This window comes from Xenopus tropicalis, chromosome 7 (assembly GCF_000004195.4).
Source record: "Xenopus tropicalis strain Nigerian chromosome 7, UCB_Xtro_10.0, whole genome shotgun sequence".
Taxonomy (NCBI): Eukaryota; Metazoa; Chordata; class Amphibia; order Anura; family Pipidae; genus Xenopus; species Xenopus tropicalis.
The window spans coordinates 29,021,045-29,042,641 of record NC_030683.2 but is presented as its reverse complement, the minus strand read 5'-3'; the positions used below and the strand labels follow the sequence as shown (position 1 = coordinate 29,042,641).

Genomic DNA, 21,597 nt, shown 5'->3' with positions numbered 1-21,597 from the left:
GCTCAGCTGTTTGTAAACAAACACCTTACTGGCTATAATAGGTTACTACAATATTTATTTTATTACCCTGTTAGTGCTTTGCCGGGAAAAAGCATTGTGTAACCTACTGGCTAACTGACAGGGGCAGGATGTGGGTTACCACACAGTTTGCACTTTGAAAAGAAAATTAAAAAAATTAAAAAGGATCATTTTAAAGGGTATAATATAACTTGAAGATTTCCATATTCATTTTTTATACCTGTATTTTATTTATTGGTTAGAGGAGACAAATAGGCTCATGTGGAACACCATCTCATAACATTTTATCTGTTAAAAGTTATATTCTGTAAATGACCAATGAGTAGATGAAAATGTATTTTCCTAATATAAGAAGCCACATGGCTTCTATCTGAGACCCAATATCTGATGTACTGAGTTGAGATGCAGACATGTTATTGGGGGCGGGTTCCCACCATGCATCAGGATCAATACTTTGAGTTAAGTATGAGCGAGACCACTAATCATTCACAGAGAGACTGCACAAAGAGGGAATTACACTGAATATGACTGCGCCAAAAACATTTAAAAAATCATATTGAGAGGGGTAGAGGGGCTTTTTTTTTATTTGTATAAGTCAGTGTGTCAGTTCCTGATGTGTGATGCTCTCATACATAAAAGCACCATAGAGTTCTATCAGGCACATATGAGAGAGAGAGAGAGAGCACCCCTGCTTACGGCTGCAGAGCTCCTATAATACAGTAAGAGAGCAGATGAGCCACACAAGGGGCGTTGGAAGTTACTTGATCTGGAGTTGCAGAAGGATAGAGGGGCAGGAGGTCACGTTTCATAGCAGATGTTGGTGTCATGGAATATTATGTTTGGGCTCAGGAGAATGAGAAGTTTAAGATGAGGAATCCAAACGTAGCAGGGAGCAGAGATGTCAGGACTCCTGTAGTTTAAAAGGGATCAAATAATGAAAATCTGAGTAAGCAGTGTTTATTGCAAGAAATAGGCAAAAGCTGCCATACTGTATCCATGTCTCCAGTGTGCTAACATGTGGGGCCTATATTCATGCAATGTTGGGCAAAAGAGAAATCGCTGCACAGTGCAACCATATATAGCGTACTGTCCTGCAAAAATAGGTCTGTCGCTGTTGGGACTATGGAAAGTAAGAGGAGTAGCAAAGGTATACAATGATAAATCAATGCAGACTGCCGGCTTTCCTTTGTGAAGGGCTAGCTAAAAGCCCCTTAGAAGGAATGACGCCCAAGTTACACCTGGGATAGTCACCATGTTGCCCAGCTAATGGAACGTGCAGTGTTTTGTCATAGCAGCTTCACATGATAAAAGACTGGCAACAGCTTGCTTGCTATGATACTCACTAGTGCGCATGGCTGGGGTTATAGACCTCGGGTGTCTCTCTAAGGAGTCTGTATGTTCCCCCTGTTCCTCTTACACTTACCCAGCATAGATACAGTGGTGCATATGTCTAGGATTATAACAAATACAAAGAGAATGTAGGCAGATAATATTGCCCCACATCTCACCCAGGCTGCTCCCCCCAATAAGCTGGTTTGTTCCCTAGGGAGGGCCACCCACAATTCTGGAACCAAAGACACATTTTTTTTTGCCGTAGGTGTTAATTGATTCCCTTGTTCTACACATATTCATATAGTAATGCAATATCCTAGTCCCAGCAGCAAAAGGATTGTGTCAGCAATTCCAGTGCAATCCTCTTACTCTCTCACTGTCTGTTAATATTAGCGGCACAGTGTGGGAGAGATGGCAGCTGATGGACAAAGGAAAATATTGTCTCTGGGAAAATATATTTTACTTAAGGTGACGTTCACCATTACATTAAGTTTTGATATGCTATAAATGCCCTATTCTTAGCAACTTTTCAAATTTGAGATTATTCTTCCTCCTTTCCAGCTTTCAATGGGGAGTTCAGTGACCCTGGCAGCCAAAAAATTATTGCTCTGTGAGGCAGCAACATTTCTATTGTTATTGCTATTTTTTAGGTTGAAGACACACAAAGCTACTTAGTAGCAGCTACTTGTCATCACAACTAAGGGCTCTGGCACACGGGGGAGATTAGTCGCCCGCGATTAACTCCCTGTTCGCGGGCGACTAATCTCCCCGAGTTGCCTACCCCTGCCATCCCACCGGCGAACATGTAAGTCGCTGGCGGGATGGCAGACGCGGCGGGGTCGCGAGTCTTTTTCGGCGATTTGCGCGAAATCTTACATGTTCGCCGGTGGGATGGCAGGGGTATGCAACTCGGGGAGATTAGTCGCCCGCGAACAGGGAGTTAATCGCGGGCGACTAGGGCTCTGGCACACGGGGGAGATTAAACGCCAGAAAATACCCTGCCATATACAATACTGGGAATTGCCTCTGCTAAAACACACGTAGAGACAATTATCAGTAAATGATCAGCACTGTTTGTTTTAGTAGCCACGACAAGTAGCTGCTACTAGTAGCTCTGTGTGTCTTCACCCTTAGGGCTTATCTTTCTAGTCAGGCCATCTCCTGTTTATCTTCCAGTCTCTTATTGAAACCACTGCCTGATTGCTAGGTAACTAGGGCCATCAAAATAACATAATGTCAACTTTCGAACAAAGACCCTATTAAACATGGGGACAAGCTTTGCTTTACCCTATAAGAAATGTGAGATTAAATACTTTGTTTTTAATGTGAGTCAGCATAACATCCCTTTAAATTCACAGAAACATAATTTGCAGGGGGTGCTATATTAATATCTTAATACACTGCCCTAGCCAATAAAGTGCCATTAACTGCTTTACAAGTAAATGTTCTAGACAGGGATATCCATGCTGTGGTCCTCCAACTATTTCTAAACTATAGCTCCCTACACCTTGACAGTTACAGATAGAACATCCTGACCTAAGGGAGTAAATTATGCTGCTGAATTAAAAATCTCACTCTGACTCAATATATACAGTGGAGGAAATAATTATTTGACCCTCTCACTGATTTTGTAAGTTTGTCCAATGACAAAGAAATGAAAAGTCTCAGAACAGTATCATTTCAATGGTAGGTTTATTTTAACAGTGGCAGATAGCACATCAAAAGGAAAATCGAAAAAATAACTTTAAATAAAAGATAGCAACTGATTTGCATTTCATTGAGTGAAATAAGTTTTTGAACCCTCTAACAAAAAAAGTCTTAATACTTAGTGGAAAAACCCTTGTTTGCAAGCACAGAGGTCAAACGTTTCTTGTAATTGATGACCAAGTTTGCGCACATTTTAGGAGGAATGTTGGTCCACTCCTCTTTGCAGATCATCTCTAAATCCCTAAGGTTTCGAGGCTGTCTCTGTGCAACTCTGAGCTTGAGCTCCCTCCATAGGTTTTCTATTGGATTAAGGTCCGGAGACTGACTAGGCCACTCCATGACCTTAATGTGTTCTTCTTGAGCCACTCCTTTGTTGCCTTTGCTGTATGTTTTGGGTCATTGTCGTGCTGGAACACCCATCCACGACCCATTTTCAGTTTCCTGGCAGAGGGAAGGAGGTTGTCGTTCAGGATTTCACGATACATGGCTCTGTCCATTTTCCCGTTAATGCGAATAAGTTGTCCTGTGCCCTTAGCAGAAAAACACCCCCAAAGCAAAATGTTTCCACCCCCATGCTTGACGGTGGGGACGGTGTTTTGGGGGTCATAGGCAGCATTTTTCTTCCTCCAAACACAGCGAGTAGAGTTAATGCCAAAGAGCTCTATTTTGGTCTCATCAGACCACAGTACCTTCTCCCAGTCACTCACAGAATCATTCAGGTGTTCATTGGCAAACTTCAGACGGGCCTGCACATGTGCCTTCTTGAGCAGGGGGACCATGCGAGCCCTGCAGGATTTTAATCCATTGCGGTGTAATGTGTTTCCAATGGTTTTCTTGGTGACTGTGGTCCCTGCTAATTTGAGGTCATTAACTAACTCCTCCCGTGTAGTTCTAGGATGCTTTTTCACCTTTCTCAGAATCATTGACACCCCACGAGGTGAGATCTTGCGTGGAGCCCCAGAGAGAGGTCGATTGATGGTCATTTTGTGCTCCTTCCATTTTCGAACAATCGCAAATCGCACAGTTGTCACCTTCTCTCCCAGCTTCTTGCTAATGGTTTTGTAGCCCATTCCAGCCTTGTGCAGGTCTACAATTTTGTCTCTGACATCCTTGGACAGCTCTTTGGTCTTTTCCATGTTGGAGAGTTTGGAGTCTGCTTGATTGATTGATTGATTCTGTGGACAGGTGTCTTTTATACAGGTGACTAGTTAAGACAGGTGTCCTTAATGAGGTTGACTAATTGAGTAGAAGTGTCTAACCACTCTGTGGGAGCCAGAACTCTTAATGGTTGGTAGGGGTTCAAAAACTTATTTCACTCAATGAAATGCAAATCAGTTGCTATCTTTTATTTAAAGTTATTTTTTCGATTTTCCTTTTGATGTGCTATCTGCCCTGTTAAAATAAACCTACCATTGAAATGATACTGTTCTGAGACTTTTCATTTCTTTGTCATTGGACAAACTTACAAAATCAGTGAGGGGTCAAATAATTATTTCCTCCTCTGTATATTGTGTATATACCAATAGATTTTGATACAGAACAGGAAATATAGTGCACATATAGATACTCCTTGGGCCTTTGTGATCATGAGGCGAGAAGAATCAATGGCTGAGCCACATAGTTACACTAACCTGGTATAAAGATTAACAGTCATTTCAGAAAGAGGTCTGTGTTACGGCACAAAATCTAGCAGCATAGCCATGTAACCGGTGCCAAATATTTTGTTGATATATCTGGCAATGCCACCAAAGCAGTGTAAAATTATACATAGTATATACTGAGAGATGACTCAAGCCATGCAGCACTGGAGTTTGCAGCACATTCCGTATATACAGTCTCTGTTAGTTACCCATTCTCAGTAGTACAGCAGCAAATGTTATTTCTTTGTTAGTGTTTGTCTTTCATTATTTCACTTTTATTCAGCAAACTCTCCAGCTTGGAATTTCAGCAATTATCTGGTTACTAGGGTTCAAATTACTGTAGCAACCAGGGTGTTGTTTGAATATTTATAGGAGGGGACCTGAATAGAAAAATAAGCAATTGCATCCTCACAGAGCAATAGGTTTTTTGGCTGCCAGGATCAGTGACCCCTATTTAAAAGTTGGAAAGAGAGAAGAACGATACGCATAATTAAAACGAAAATAAATAATGAAAAAGAAAATAATTAAATATTTGCTTATTTTTGGTAATTCTGTAACATACTAAATCTTAAATATGAACTATCCCTTTAAGATGTACAATGTAAGTACACATGGCAGCCTGTGAGCTTTCAGTGCTCCAGTGTAGTGCAGTTTAAATCCTACGAGAATTTAGTCTCATAGAAATTCAAATAAGTTCTAGGCAACTAAAACACTGACCCAGTGCCAGACAAGATCTGTACCTGCTGCCTGCACCATACTGGGCAATTAACATGGAGAGCAGCACCAACTATACAACATAGCCAGCGCAAAGGCTGTTACATTATAAATGCAATAAAGATAATGGCAAGAATAGTACAAACCAGTCATGGAAAATGAAAACATTACCCCCACCCACCACCACAAGATGCTGCTGAATTCCCAGCATCCTTTTACAATATCAAAGCACTGCAGTATGTTACAAATATTATTTTTTAGGTAGATTAGTCAACTTATTTCATTTTGTTTTGCTTTTTTACCATCTTTGAGCTCACAGTATGCTATAAAGCTATTGTATAAGTCGGCTTTCTGCAAGTGCACTGTACCCAAAATAGCACTCTCGCATTATATTTTACATCAGCCATGGTCATGTAATGGAAGAGTTGCTGGTCCTGCAATAAAGCCAGCAGCGTTAAATGTCCACAGAGCAGAGAACATGAAAGGACACACAGCATGCTGGAAGCTACAAAAAAAAGGAAGTTATTCTTCAAAAAGACCTCTCTGCTTCCTCCTAGTGTTGCTTGCAGTGCATGACAACTAAACTACAAAAGCAACCCATAGCAACCAGTCAGTGATAGCATTGTGGGGGAGGAACTGGAAGTGAAAGAGTTACTTTTCTGCCTGTCAATTAGGATTATTCTTAGATAGGGATGGATAAAAGGGATCTGGCTGTGACAGGCTTCCCTTAGATAACCTGAAAGAAAGATTTGAGCTGTTAGGAAGAGAATGGAAGGTGAGACAGTGCCACCGGCAATAAGGGAAAGATGGATTCAGCAAGAACATATGAAGGAGGCAGCTGTGAGCATGAGGAGGGCAGTCACAGACAGAACAAGCAGCAAGGCAAATAAATCACTTACAGAATAAAATACATGAGAAATATCACACAGCCGGAACCTAATATAATTCGCTGTTGCTCTTCTAATGGGATTAAAATTCAGCTCAGTGGCCCAGCATTCCTAACAGCCCCAGCAGAAGCATCTTGCCATTTAGCAGATGAAATAAAGAGCACAAAATCTATGAGGTTTTGTAGAGATGGCTCCACCCAGTCCAGAGCTACCACAAATGTAGGCCCTGCAGCCGCTCCTGAACTACAACTGCCAGAAACCCAGTAACAGCCCATGTTTGTGTGGCTAAGGCTCAGTAAAAAGGATGGGTGAGGATGGTAAGGCTGGGACCCTCTAGCTCTAACAGATACTAGAAAATAGAGTTCAAAAAGAGGGAATGTCAAAGACTGAACATTCATGATAATAATATGGGAAGGGGTTGATGGTAGTAGCAGTAGGGGTTGATGTAGTGAGCAGTGGGTACCTCAGCTCACTATTTTAGCTTTTTATATTTGGCTGGTTTTATATACTGTAAATACACACATTTACCCACTGAGTGCAGGGGAAAGGTTCCCAAGCTAGGGCTGTGTGGTTTAAAGCAGTGTGTGCTAGTAACAGGACAGTTAAAGATACAAGTTGGGTATTGGGATGACAATCTCTCTTCTGCACTTACTCCTGGAGGTCATATGCACCTGACAATTAATACTAAAATAGTAATAAAGCTTGGCCAGTGTCAGCTGGTGGTGTCTTTATTTCAGTAGTCAACTTCTTGTGCAAATGCAGCCTGACACATCTTTACAACCTACTACCCATGAGTGTTTTGCAGAAACAAAAATATATATATACCTGCTGGTGTAATGAAAGGTATGCTAACAGAGGCTCTGGAGAAATCCCGGTTTCAATTTTCATCCCCTACATCACAAAATAGCCAAACATATGCGTACAATTAAGCCACACTTGTTGATGGCAAAAATGTACCTATCCAATGGATTAGACTAAAGGCTTATCAGCCAGCTGACAAGACAGAAATGTAGGCCTGTGCAGATCACGTGTGGATAACCTGATTATTTTCAGGCCTGGGTTGATAAGCCATATCCACCATTTTAAGGTATCATAAGTTAACAGAGCTTCTCAAGCAGAATCCTGCATTGAAATACGTTTTTCAAAAACACAGATTTTTTTATTTATATTTAATTTTGAAATTTCACATGGGGCTAGGCACATTCTTCATTTCTTCCCAGGGTGCCACAACCATGTGACCTGTGCTCTAATAAACTTCAGTCACACTTTAGGGTGAAGACACACAGAGCTACTTGTAGCAGGTACTTTTTCATGGCTACTAAACTCCAGACAAGACTCTGTTAAAACACACCTAGAGACAAAAGAGGCTTTTTTTCTGTTTGATTTAGGGTGCTGTCAAATTTTCTTCCATGCAGTGTGCGAGTTTCCCATTGAGTACCTGGATTTAGAGGCCAACCATGATTTTTTTTACTTAAGGAGGCCATACAAGCACCAATATCATACAAAAGCTTTGGTTCAGTGCGTGGCGGGAGAGGAGGCAACAGATATCAGCAAAGGCCTTGGATATTGGTTGTCTTGTTGATCAGGCCGGTTGGAAAATTTTAAAGGTGCCCGAGCAACGGCAAATGTTTAGTACGGAATCATCAGATAGGGGTAGAATTATTTTCTTTCTACCTGCATATCTGACTATTCAGCTCTGATCGTTAGTGTAGTCTACAAATGACCAGTGGTCGCAGGAAAGATCATAATATGTAAATATTATGTACATAAATGTGTATGGCCACCATTACTGCTGGGGCAGTGCTGTTTATTACTTTGTATACATGGATACTTCATTAGCATCACAGCATTCATATACTGCCAAATTAAAGGATTTGGTACTAAGCAGATCAAGGAACACGAGAAGGTATTTGTGAGAATGAAAATTCTCAACGTTTTTGGCCCTGTTAAGGTGCAGCTCAAGTAATTTGAATATTGCAATGTTAATACACCAGTTTCTCCCCATTACCCAGTATGTCCTGGCCTTTGTAAAATCCCCTTATAGCTTCTGTTTTTTGGGGGAGCATATGCATCCCTTATGTCTTTGGAGTTCACCTTACTCCATGCTTACCACACTCAATTTCCCCCCTCCTCACTGAGCTGTGATCTCATTGTCTTGGCCCAAATGGTAAATGCAGGGCACATTTGTTTTTTCTGCCTTCAAAATTCCCCTGAAGTATTAGACATTCCCCTAAATGGAGGTAATTTTTTTTTTACTTTCTGTTTCACATATGTTTAGGCTATGAGGGAAATGCCATGGATATACAGGTTAAAGAATTCTGAAACCATTTTTTAAAAGAAAACAAATGTATATTTTAATTCATATCTTTGGTCTCCTTCTGGAGACTCAGCAGTTTACGTAGGGCTGCCATGGTGTCTCCAATAATTCAAAACCAATGATTGCCATAAAAATTATTAGCTGTGCAAGGGCTGCATACATAAGCTCCTATTAATCAGTTGGTCAGCATCTGTTGCTACTCACCATATGACTGTATTTAGACGCCTCCTGAAAAAGTTAATCACTAGAAATATAGGTCACTAATAACAGAAACAATATAGCCGAGTGGCACAGGTCATTGTTAAATACCTTCTCATGACTTTGACTTATTGATCAGAAGGCATTTTGCCTCATCACTTCTTTAATTAGGTCACTATTGCTAGTTCATTAGAAAAATAAATCAAGATATATATTCTCTTTACCACACCACCGACAATACAGAAACAATTTAACGATGGCCCAGGGCCTTTCTTTATCTGTACAAGCCCAAAAATCCCCCTTCCCAGGATAATACATGATCTATACTTTAATAGAAATACGAGTGGTGGGATGAAAATATTTACACAAAGAGAAATACATGCACCTAAAATATAAAATTCTACAACCTAAAACAAATTATTACAGTAAGTTGACAAACCAGACAGACCTCAGGAAATTAAGTAACTTCCAATCTTCACTGTCTGAAAGGATATCAGAAGGATATAAAGTAACAAGCCTACGAAAAAAAAAAAGAAACCACCAAGACGCACCTATTGCCGTGTTAGATATTTAAATCATCCCAAACCTCATCCTAACTGACCTTTAAGATGATGCCTCTAGCAGAGCAAACAGGAATCCCACCACAAGTTCAACCCAAGAGGCCTACAGGCAGAGACCATCTGCCACTGCTCCAAGACCACCAGGGGGCCAGTCTCATAGTTTGGGAAGCATTGCCTTATATCTATTAGAATGCATAGCTAAAACAAAATCTGTCACAGGAGTGGAATGTGAATTGAACAATATGGGGTTAAACAATGACATTTCTGCTAAAATGTACTTTACTGGTCAAAAAACTGGCAATGTACACCATCTCTCTAAACCTTGGGTAACTTACTTGTACACCCTCTCCTGTGAGGGCGGAACATGACTGAATTTGCCAAACTCTGTCCCGGATTGTGTGCAGATTTAGGCCTTCAGCAATTTCAGAAGCTGGTGCAGCAGTCAATAAATCTTGTTTATTTGCAAAGATCAGCACTGGGACCCCACTTAACTTCTCCTCGTCCAGAAGTTCTGCAAGTTCCTTAAATACAAAGAGCAAAATAAAGATAATTACAAGCAGTTTATTATTTATTTATTTATTTTTAATTAGGCTGCTACTAACAGTGTAGAGAATAGGGACACCATGTAATCTTGCAGCACCAATAAGTAAATATATTGCAGAAGCTTGCAACTTCCCCTACTCCTATGTCTTTTAGGACAAAATTTTACTAACCTGACCAGTTTCTTCAAATCGCTTTCTGTCAGCACTATCAATCACATAGATCTAAAAATAAATCAATAAAAAATTACAGTTCAATAAAGATATCCTGCCAGTCTGATCACATTGCAATACGAATATTAAGCATATAGAAGGTTCAAAGAAAAAGGCAGAGATATCATTCCACACATGTCTTTTTAAATAGTACATAACAAATGAGTTTTTCTCAGCTGCTATTTTTAATTTTGTACTTCCTTCTAAAATGAACTCTTTCTATTTAAGTCTGTTACAGATGGAGAAAACAATTATTACAATTTGATAAATTAGTTGCTGAAGAAGTTTTAAGTTACAGTGCATGCTAAGTGGGTGCTAGAGCTGCTGCTAGTGGCGTAAATATTGAGGGGCAGAAGGAGGACATACTCAAAGGCCCACCACCCCACATGCAACCAGCCACAAGGTCACTGGTGCAGCAGCAATACTGCAAGAAGATACACCAGAGTAAGGGAAAGGGGCAGTACAAGGGATGGTGCAAACTTTGCACCAGGGCCTGCAGTATACTAGACACATTACTGGCTGCTGGTAAGAAACATATCAACTACTGTGTTAAATTATAACAGTTTAGAGAATTGGCAATCAACCATTATTTGTGGAATACTTTTAGAAAGGTGTACTTGCATGAAAAAGACCAAATCTTTTATTTCTGATAGCATGCAAAATTAAAAGTTGTATACATGGTATACTTTTGCAGCAAACAAAGGTTCTGAGAGACTCTAGCTTCACTTAGATGTTATCTTTGTTTTGCATGTTTCATTAACCTGCATTGCCTTGCTTGCTAAAAAACAAACAAACCCATAGCTACATACTTTCACATACAAAAAATAAAATTACTTACAAGAACATCAGTGTTTTCAAAATAGTTCCTCCAGTACGGCCTGATTTTTCTCTGTCCTCCAATGTCCCATACATTGAGCTTGAAACCTTGGGACTGTACACTCTTGATATTAAAACCCTAAAACACAAACAATAAAGTTACCCAAGGGTGTTTGCAGGCATCACTTTTACCCTTAAATGCTCTTTTCTTCTGAAACAGGAACATGCAATACAAGTACAGGATCTACTGGAATATTTGGCATCAAACTGTTCAGTAGACCTCAGGCATTCATATTTGGTTTGATTTATCTTTGTATGTAAGAAATGATGCAAGATGATTGCAGCAAACTGAAACATTTTTAGGCATTTTCAGAAAAGCGGTTAAATACACTAACTAGCAAAACTTTGCAGTATTTTGGAGTAAAAAGAAATGTTTACCCATTTTGGATTCAACAGAATCTAATTTTTTACCAAAAAGATGTGGTTTCCAATGATAAATCTAACGTTACTGGAATTTTTGGCCTTGAAATCTAAAGAATGCAGAATTCTGGAGCAGTGCTTTGGAAAATTGGTACTGAGCGAGCTTTTGACCTATACAAGTCAGAAATCTCAAAAAACCTATCCATATTTGGTACTGGCACATTCAGGAGACATGGGACTTTTCAATTCAGTTGTATTTTCATGAACAAAAAATAGATTATGTTTCAGATATATGTCTTTATATTAAGGAAAATATGATTTTATATTTTTTAGACCTTTAGAAACCTATATCTTGTTACAGAAGTAGAGCTACATAAAAATTATAGAATATTTTGAAATCTTAGGTTGTTCTACAAAAAAAAAAAAAAAAAAATGATATACAGTTTTTGTTCAAACACTGTCTGGCAATATAAGTACCAGAATCCACAAACTGACTGCCAGGAAAAGGGTTATAAAAAAAAAAGTTAAGAGCAGAACAATATCAGAACTTTCCACTGCCCTTTGCTGTATATAATGAGCTTAGTGTGTCAGTAAACATTTCATGCGTTTGTGGTGTCAGTATCCACTGTTCTCTATATATTGTAGTTGTGCTGTCAGTACCTATGGTGTGCTTGGAGTGCCAGTGTCCACTACCTCTAAGCATATCTCTGCTTGGGGTACCATTAAACACTGCCATTGTTTGGGGTGAAAATGCAGGATATGGTGCAGAGCTTTTTTCAAATCATATAAAACAGCTAATCAACTTCTGACTTTGCACTTGGAGCAAATGTTGTATCACTGGATATTTATATTGTGGCAACATATTATGTGGTGCTTTACATTAATTAATAACAAACAGTGGTCTTACATTAATTCTATTGAAACAGTTTCTGCAATTTTTAGACTGTGACAGTGACACAGAAACAGAATTGCTGTATATGATACACATAAATAGTTACACGCACATATACTGTATACTGTAGTTAGCATTTATACCTAGAATAATATCTACAGTATATGATCCTGAGACTTATCTCAATCAGTGTCTCGCAGGTGTGGCTGACCTGCATGGGGTTTGTTTTCCATTACCTAAGAACAGTTTGTACAGTTTAATGGAAAAGTTGTTCAGATTATCCATTTTTTCTTAAACTCTATAACCTGTGTTTGCTGTGATCCAATCTGCAGTTTCATCTTAGCTTGCTTTAGTGTACAGACCTAAGAATTATTCCAAAGCACAAGAGCAACCTGGGAGGGTTTTCCAGAGCAATGGAAATGTTATATATGCACAAGGAGCACAAATAACTCTATAACTGCAATGCAGGTATCCCTGGAGAAGGCAACCTCAGGATGTCGTGGGGTTTCCCTGGTTGCTAGGTAACAGAATGCATGTAAACAGCAAGAAAGAATTTGTACACAGAACAACATAGCTTTTTTTTATAATTAATAACTAATAATAACTATACATATACACCAGCAAAAAAATTAAAATTTGAATGAAAGTTGTTGCCTTATGTTGCCCTTTCAACAAGTTTGCACAGTGGCCCAAGAAGTAGGAATGCACTGAATCCACTATTTGGGGATTCTGGTGAATCTTTTAAAGGAGAAGGAAAGGTAAAAACTAAGTAAGCTTTATCAGAAAGGTCTATGTAAATACAGCCATAAGCACTTACAGTAATGCTGTCCTCTATCAAAGGAAATACAGGATTTCTTGTCTCTTTTTTTGTAAACATGATGTTCCAGTGTCTGACTTGCTCTCTCAGAAACATCCTTAATTCCCTGGGCCAGAGTCTGCACAGTTCTCTCCTCTCTCTCTCTTCTCCTGCTCCCCCTCCCCTCTCTTGCACCCCCTCCCACAAGAATGCTAAGAACCACCACCCCCCCCCTCTTAGGAATGTGTGATCTGCGCTTCTAAAGCTGTTTGGTAATGGTTTCTGCAGAATAAATAAATATTGTTGTAGGTGGCACCAATGTGGCAAATCTATTGGCAGTAAAATGCCAAAATTACTTTCCTTCTCCTTTAAGAAGGATTCAACTAAATGTAAAGCCTAATTTTCATATGACATTAGGGGAAGGAAATGGAGGGGAGCTGAGCATGTGGAAAATATTTCAGTTTTCTAAAAGATTTGGCCAAATCCTGAATCTTTCATGAAGGATTTAGCCAAATCTAAAACCTAATTTGCAATCATGTGACCAAAAGTCAAGTGATTTTAAGGGTTTGGATTCGGTTCAGCAAGGCACTTGGATTCCTTATGAAAATAGAGTAGTAATTCTTTCTGCTTGGGTTCTATTATGGAATCAATGCTCTGGTAAACTTTTAGTCTACTTGTGTTCATTGTAATTATCTTGCCCAAAAATTGAATGCATAATTAATCTGCTGAACATACAAGTAGAACAGCTATTAACTCACCAGGTAGGTGTTAATATAAGAAAACAGGGAATGGAATATTCTAGCAAAGTATGCGCATTGTTTCTTGTTTGTGTTTATAAAGAAGGGGCTGTTATGTGGAACAGCAGGATACTGCTCACCTGTGTAGGTGTGATGTGGCTGATATCCTCGGACGCAAGCTGTTTGAGCAGTGTGGTTTTGCCGGCATTGTCCAGTCCCAGGAGCAGAATTCTTACCTCCTGGTCTGGGGCACTTTTCAGTTTACGCAAAATAGACAGCAAACCCTGAAACGACAAATGAGGCACAACATCAGTATGCAGATATCAGTTAATACATTTATTTAGAGTAGAAAGAGAAACGGTGCCTTATATTAAAACATTTTATATTTTTAGGGCCACGAGCTAGAACCAAAGAAGCAGTGTTTCTTCGAAATAGTTCTGTATTAAAGGGGATGCAAACCAAAATTTAAAAATTATATAAAATGTCCTCTAAGCACAATACAAAAAAAAATTAGATTTTTGCAGTTACTTGCTTATTAGCAGTTTTAGACTCCCAATATCCAAGTCAGATTACCAGCAAACTTAACTGAATATGTGCTGCATGCATATTTAGTTAACCCTAGGCTGTAATTTGGTGAGATAAAAGCCCAGCTGGCACAACCACATCTTATATCTAAAGTCTGCATCTTTTGAAATCAGCTAGGACTATTATGAAACTAAACTGCTTTGAGCGGTTAAACATATTTAATTTTAAAAGGTTTTTAGTGCTCAACGCTGCTGTTGGGCTGCACTGAGTAGTAACACCCATCCATTCAACAAGTCATCAGTATGGCTTGCGCAAACATAGTGATAAGTCGTACGCATAGATTCTTGTTCAGCTGGTTGCTAATAAATAAAGCTGAGACAAACTGTATGAACTTCACACAAAAAGTGCTACCATAAAAAGCTCTGTTGTGTTTAAATTCGATTTCCCAAGCTGATTCTACAGAACATTCACCATAACACTAATATATCATCATATATACTGTGACTCATCAAACCAATGAAAAGGCCAACATTCCAAGTATTAGAAGCAATCAAGTTCTCAGTTCACTTTTAAACCTTTCTTGAGCGCTGGGTGACCCCAAACCCCCCATAAAAAGAGCGAGGGCAAATTCACAACTACAGGTTAAAAGTTGCCCAGAGCTAATATGCGCACTTTTACCTGAAGTCACTAGAAATAAGGGCTGCACAATTGTGATGATCACAGAGACTAAAGCTATTCTGTGTTGGAATTTATACAGCATCTCTCTGTGCACTAAATTTTATATGAATCTACTTATATAAAGAAGCCTTGTTCCTACTGCTCAATTAAAGCCCAATTTCAAATAAGGGTATTTTTATTTGAAGCGAAGTGCTGCTTATAGGATGGATTTAGATTGATGGATTTAGAAGGATAGAGAACCTAGCTTGCGTCTGGGGGGGAATTTTACTGACACAAGTAGCATTTTTTTTCCTAAGTGACACTTTTCAGTAAGATTGGTTTGTGTCATTCATAGGCATGTTTTACAAGGATGAAGGATTCAGATTATATACCTATATGAAATATTCTGAAATAACTCTTCCCCCTTTCATCTAAACATTCCAGCTGTCACATTTAATAGCAAGGATCATCCCACACTGACAAGGTACCTATATTACATCTTCCACATATTCTCCCTACACTTCACACTTGCAGCATTCTTCTACATGATCAGCTACTCCGACCTACAGTGGGACTAGTGCTTATTTTTATATTTCATATACTCAACACATGCCCCATACCAACCTGGTCTGGGTACCAGTACTAGCATATACTCAACACATGCAACATACCAACCTGGTCTGGGTACCAGTACTACTAAACTTATATACACACACATGCCCCACACATATATTTACACTATATTACAGAGGACAGTATTAGAAGGGCTGTTTACAGTTTCATGCTAGAAAGCCCATTTCTATTTTGCTTCATGTATATAAAAGTCGGAGTAGTTAAAAGAGCTTTTTTATTTGCCTACTGGGCTTTTTACATACATTAACTCAATATATTTCCAAAGCTTAGAATAAACTGATTATGCTGCACACAAAATATATTTAGACCCCCTTCCTTTAAAATAAACTGGAACCCACTATAAGCCAAGGACCAAGGTTTTTATATGGTTACTACTGGCACGTCAACAGAGACACTAGTTTTTGCAGGCCAAAATATGCCGTAATGTCAGCACATTTGCCTTACTGATTTCAGAGCTCATTTACAACCACAAGCCCGGTGAGCAACTTGCACTTTTCTCTGCAGTCAGTTAAGCGTAAAACCACTTTAATAAAAGGTACTTGTGTCAAAATGCGCTCTTTGCAGCTTCGTATGGTTGCGTTCCTGACTTCATTTCTGAATCAGGTGCTGCTGTACTTATTGACACAGGGGAACCCTGAAGCTACCGCCTTCTTCTGACCAGGTGGTAGCTCTTGGGTTCCCACAGTGCCCGGCAACAATCGCCAAAGAGCAGTTGCACCAAAAGAATAGGACATATGTCATTTGCACACCTAAAATTGGAAATAAAGCCAAACAAGGCAAGAAAATATTCGGCACAACTGCGCCCCATTTGCGATGAGGCGCACACACACAGTTGAGTCCACTTTGGCAAACTGGATGCAACTGTAGTAGGTGCAGTGGAACTGCATCAACAGAATTGCCCATTTGCAACTGCAATGAAGCTGAAATTCTGGAAAAAACCACTGCATTGTGGAAAAAAAATCCTAATTGCGCTCAAAAAGAAAATTTGCTTACTGCACTTGTGGATGTAAATTTCAGTTTTAACTACCAACTTGAGCGCATTTGCTGAAATGCCGCTGTGAGTCTTAGGTACTATTTCAGTTTAGGATTTGTTATTACCATGATCCTATATTTTATAGCAGTGACATATTCAGCAGCGCTTTACTGAGATTATACCTTACTGCCAGCGGGGATTAGAGCCCAAGGTCCTTATCATATTTACACACACACTATATTCAATGTAATTATATTCCTCGGGTCTTGAGTTCAGTTCCTGCTTGCTCAATATCTGCAATGGGTTTATACATTCTCAATGTGGCTGTGGTTTTCCTCCAGGTACTCTGGATTTCTCTCACACTCCAAAAACATACAGGCAGGTTAATTGGCTTGTAATTAAATTAAAGGGGAAGTTCACCTTTAAATTAACTTTTACTATGATGTAGAGAGTTCTATATTGAAATAATTTGCATTTCATTTTTTTATCATTTGTACTTTTTTTTAAATTATTTAGCTTTTTAATCAGCACTTCTCCAGTTTGGTATTTCAGCAGCTATCAGGTTGCTAGGGTCTTATATTTTTTTTTTTAAAGGTAGATTTTATTTGTTTTACAAAAGTCGAACAAGACAACAAAAATAAAAGCATGAATGTTGCTATACAGTTTGTTACAATAAATCAAGAACATCATATTGCGGTGTCGTCATTATTTCAGTGCATATTAAAGTAATCTGTCGTTGGTGGCAAGCATGTTTATTCAGGGGGTATGCGTAGGGTCTTATTTTTATTAGCAACCAGGCAGTCATTTTAATGAGAGACAGTAATATGACTAGAAAAGGGCCTAACTAAAAAGACAGATAATAAAAAAGTAACAAAAACAGTAAAACTGTAGCCTCACAGACCAATAGTTTTTGCTGCTGGGGTCAGTGACCCCCGTTTGAAGAGGAAAGCAAATAATTCAAAAAGTATTAAAAAATAAATAATGAAAACAACTTGCAAAGTTGCTAGAAATAGGGCATTCTAACCTACTAGAAGTTAACCATCCCTTTAATTTTGTAAGCTCCACTGGTGCAGGGACTGGTGCAAATAATAAACAATCTTTGAAAAGCACTGCATAGCATGTTGGTGCTATATAAATACCAGATAATATTCAGATGAATTAAAGTAACAGGGCAAGCCACTGTATATATATTTTTATTTTGTTGAGATGTGCAGTACATGAATGAAATGTGAAATTATCCAAGAGTGTGAAATAATGCTTTAGGCTCCAGGCCTGGAGCAACAGTGTGTTTTCTGTCTGGAAATGGAATCCTGGTCACGTGACCAGAGAAGGTATTAAGGACTTGAGATGGTTTAGCAGATAGATCAGGCATTTCCTTGCTCTGCTCCATAGCCATATGTTGTGAACAGCATTGATCTACACAAACCAGCCTGTTCAGTAATGAATAAAAGCAAGTTGCCAAGATTACAAGGTTTTATTCTTTATGATAAAATGCCTCCACGGCTTCAGTTTAAAAACCTGTTTCCAACTGTTGTAAAATAATGCTTATTTCAATTATTGCAAGAGAAGAAAGCGATGGCTCTAAATACTGCTTAGTGCATGTGTGGGGAGAATGCATGATAGCCAAATTGAATTTACCCGTCTGGAAAATAAAGGCTTGTTAGAAGATTAAAAAGCAATACAGTTATGGGATCCGCTATCCGGAAACCTATTATCCAGAAAGCTCTGAATTACGGGAAGGCCATCTCCCATAAACTCCATTTTAATCAAATAATTAAATGTCTTAAAAATTATTTCATTTTTCTGTAATATTAACATGGAACCTTGTACTTTATCCCAGCTATGATATAACTAATCCTTATTGAAGGCAAAACTATCCTATTGGGTTTATTTAATGTTTAAATGATTTTTAGTAGACTTAAAGGAACAGTAACACCAAAAAATGAAAGTGTATAAAAGTAACTAAAATATAATGTGCTGCTGCCCTGCACTGGTAAAAGTTGTGTGTTTACTTCAGAAAGTCTACAATAATTTATATAAATAAGCTGCTGTGTAGCCATGGAGGCAGCCATTCAAAGGAGAAAAGGCACAGGCACATAGCAGATAACAGATAAAACACTATTGTATTCTACAGAACTTATCTGTTATCTGCTATGTAACCTGTGCCTTTTCTCCTTTTTTCCAGCTTGAATGGCTGCCCCCGTGGCTACACAGCAGCTTATTATATAAATTATAGTAGTGTTACTGTAGCAAACACACCAGTTTTACCAGTGCAGGGCAACAGTGCATTATATTTTTATTACTTTAAAGCTCTTTAATTTTTTGGTGTTACTGTTCCTTTAAGGTATGGAGATCCAAATTACAGAACAATCCCTTATCTGTAAAACCCCAGGCCTTGAGCATTCTGAATAACAGGTCCAATACCTGTATATGCAAGTTTAATTGAAACAAATATACACTGTAAACACCACTAGGACAGGAACTAATGTGAATGATCAACAACCACTATAAAGTGTTGTTTAACATCAGCACTATATCAAAAATGATTTATAATAATTGTTATACATTATGAAACATACAGTTGTAAATATATTTAAACAAAGAGGCCCATTGCTAGTGTTACTGATTTATCAAAATGTGAGTTTAAAGTCTAATACACACAAAAACTCACCCATGTTCTATTCATTCCTATGGGTTTTTAAGAAGTGTATTTATCAATCGGTGAAAGTTCACAATTTGATAAATATGCTTCTAAAATTTCCATAGAAATACACAGATCATGATTTTTATGTATTAAATAAGTTAAACATTTATATATTATGTTTTTATGTATTAAATCTGACTTTAAATCTTAATCCAAATTCCAAACTGGAGAACTGCAGCCAAAAATAGTTAAATACATAAAGTAACAATAGTAACACCAAAATAAATGAAATGAAAATGTTTTAAAGTAATCAGGACATAATGTACTGTTGCCCTGAAATGTTAAAATGTGTGTGTTTGCTACAGAAACACTACTATAGTTTATATTAAACAAGCTGCTGTGTAGCCATGGGCTAATATGTTTTCTGCTATGTAACCTGTATCTTTTCTCCTTTTTTCCCCAGTTTAATGGCTGCATCTCATGGCTACACAGCAGTGTATTTATATAAACCATAGTTGGGTTTCTGAAGCAAACTCAACTGTTTCAATAGTACAGGACAACAGTACATTATATTTCAATTACTTTAAAACGCCTTCATTTTTTGATGTTAGTGTTCCTTTAAAAGGGCAGTATACATCTACATATAGCTTCACCATCAAATGAATAGAACTTACCCTACAAATACATTCTGCCTAGTCTGTTAATATAGAAGAATACATATGTTCACAGTTATTTTTACCACACATGAAACAATGCTTACTGAAACAGAACCACTCATAATGCATTGTGGTCAACCATTAGAAAAGTTTTTGCAGGTGAAGCGTATTAGGAATGGAATATTAGGATGAAACTCTTGAATAAGCGGTGCAACTGACAAATAAATGTTATCATAATTACTTATCTGCTTGCAAGTTCCTATTTTGGGGACAGAGATGCCAATAATGACTTCAATAGGGAAAATTGGGCAACATCATTCTGTATGGCAGGTCTGTACAAACTAGAGCATTATAGGCCTTTAAGGTGGCCATACACCTTGTAGCTGCCGATATCGGGACCTTAGACTGATTCGGCTGCTTATCGGGCCATGTAGGGGGACAACAGGCCTGCCCGACCGACATCTGGCCTGAAATGGGGCAGATATCAATCGGGCAGGTTAAAAAATTTGGTCGGATCGGGGACTACGACGGCTCGTTGATGCAGTCCCCGAACCAATTGCGCCTATTACCAGCGTTCTAATTCGATCGTTTGTCCCCAGGGCCAAACAACCAACCGAATTAGCCTGAATTCACCCAATATCCCCCACCCGTAGGTGGGGGATATCGAGACAAGAGCGGATCTTGACATGTATGGCCACCTTAACTCCTCAAGTCATTATTACAGCCCCTAGTTTGCTCAAGGGTTTAAAAAACGTATTTTTATGACATCAAAATGTGCATATAATCCAGCAGCGGAACATGTAATGTAAAAAATGATCAACAAACTACAAATAAAATTTGATCCACATTGATTTATAGTCAACAGCAGCATAACGGAGCCCCACAGCGAGATCATTTGAGCGCCCTCCAAAACTAGCAGCAACTGCAGGGTCTGCCTCCTCTCCAGATACTACTGCTTGTATAAAACATAACGTTATCTCTACTTATCTACATCCATGCATTGCTGCTGGGGACTATTCTACTGATGTACAGGATGTAATACATCAATGAGACCCAGGAGAAATAGATAAGAGCAGTCTCTAAAAGAGACCAAAGATTTTTATGCTCGAATTAAAAGATAAGGTAATATCTGTATTCCCTTTGGTATAGACCTGGCATTAGGCCTGGAGCTTTGCCGATTTAATCTCTTTCCTTAACCCCTTGGAGCCGGAGAGCCTCTAGCTGTGACTCTCCTATTGGCCTGGAACTACAATGTCCGGCTATCAGGGGATTCTGGTAGTTATAGTTCCCGGTCCCGGTTACGGTGTGTGCGATTTAAGCTGAAAAGCAATGGATGAGCAGCGGAACGGTGACAGTCCTCCCTCTCCCCTCCCTTTTTACCTCTTTAGCATCATGGCGTCCCGGCAACCATAGCTTTCTATACCCATTGAGGAATTCTCCTATTACACATTTTTTATTTACCAATAAATAAGCTAGTTTTCATTATCTGCTGCCTCTTTCCCTCCCCAAACTCCTGAAGGATTTTAACATCCTAAAATACCAGATACGAGAACCCCTCAAAGCACCACTCACCATCCTCTCAGCGACTCTCCAGGTTACCAGGGGCAACTACGTCACCCAGCGACGCGGCGTGCGTTGTACGTTTAGCCACGCCCCTAGACGCTGCGCATTGAGGGCAAACCTCGCCCTGAACTACCACCTTGCGGCGGTGTGCGCATGCGGA

The 21,597-nt window shown here is 38.9% G+C and overlaps 1 protein-coding gene across 1 annotated transcript in view; it reads right to left on the bottom strand.

Annotated features, from left to right (window-relative positions):
• arl3 (ADP ribosylation factor like GTPase 3) overlaps positions 1 to 21,543 on the bottom strand; it is a 33,140-nt gene extending 11,597 nt beyond the window's left edge. The window contains exons 1-5 of the mRNA XM_002938725.5: positions 21,447 to 21,543; positions 13,927 to 14,070; positions 10,964 to 11,080; positions 10,087 to 10,137; positions 9,709 to 9,894 (exon numbers count right to left, since the gene is read on the bottom strand). Of these exons, the coding sequence (XP_002938771.2) occupies positions 9,709 to 9,894; positions 10,087 to 10,137; positions 10,964 to 11,080; positions 13,927 to 14,070; positions 21,447 to 21,449 (501 nt within the window). The 5' untranslated portion in view covers positions 21,450 to 21,543. The remainder of the gene's footprint in view (positions 1 to 9,708; positions 9,895 to 10,086; positions 10,138 to 10,963; positions 11,081 to 13,926; positions 14,071 to 21,446) is intronic.
• Between the last annotated feature and the right edge of the window lie 54 nt (positions 21,544 to 21,597).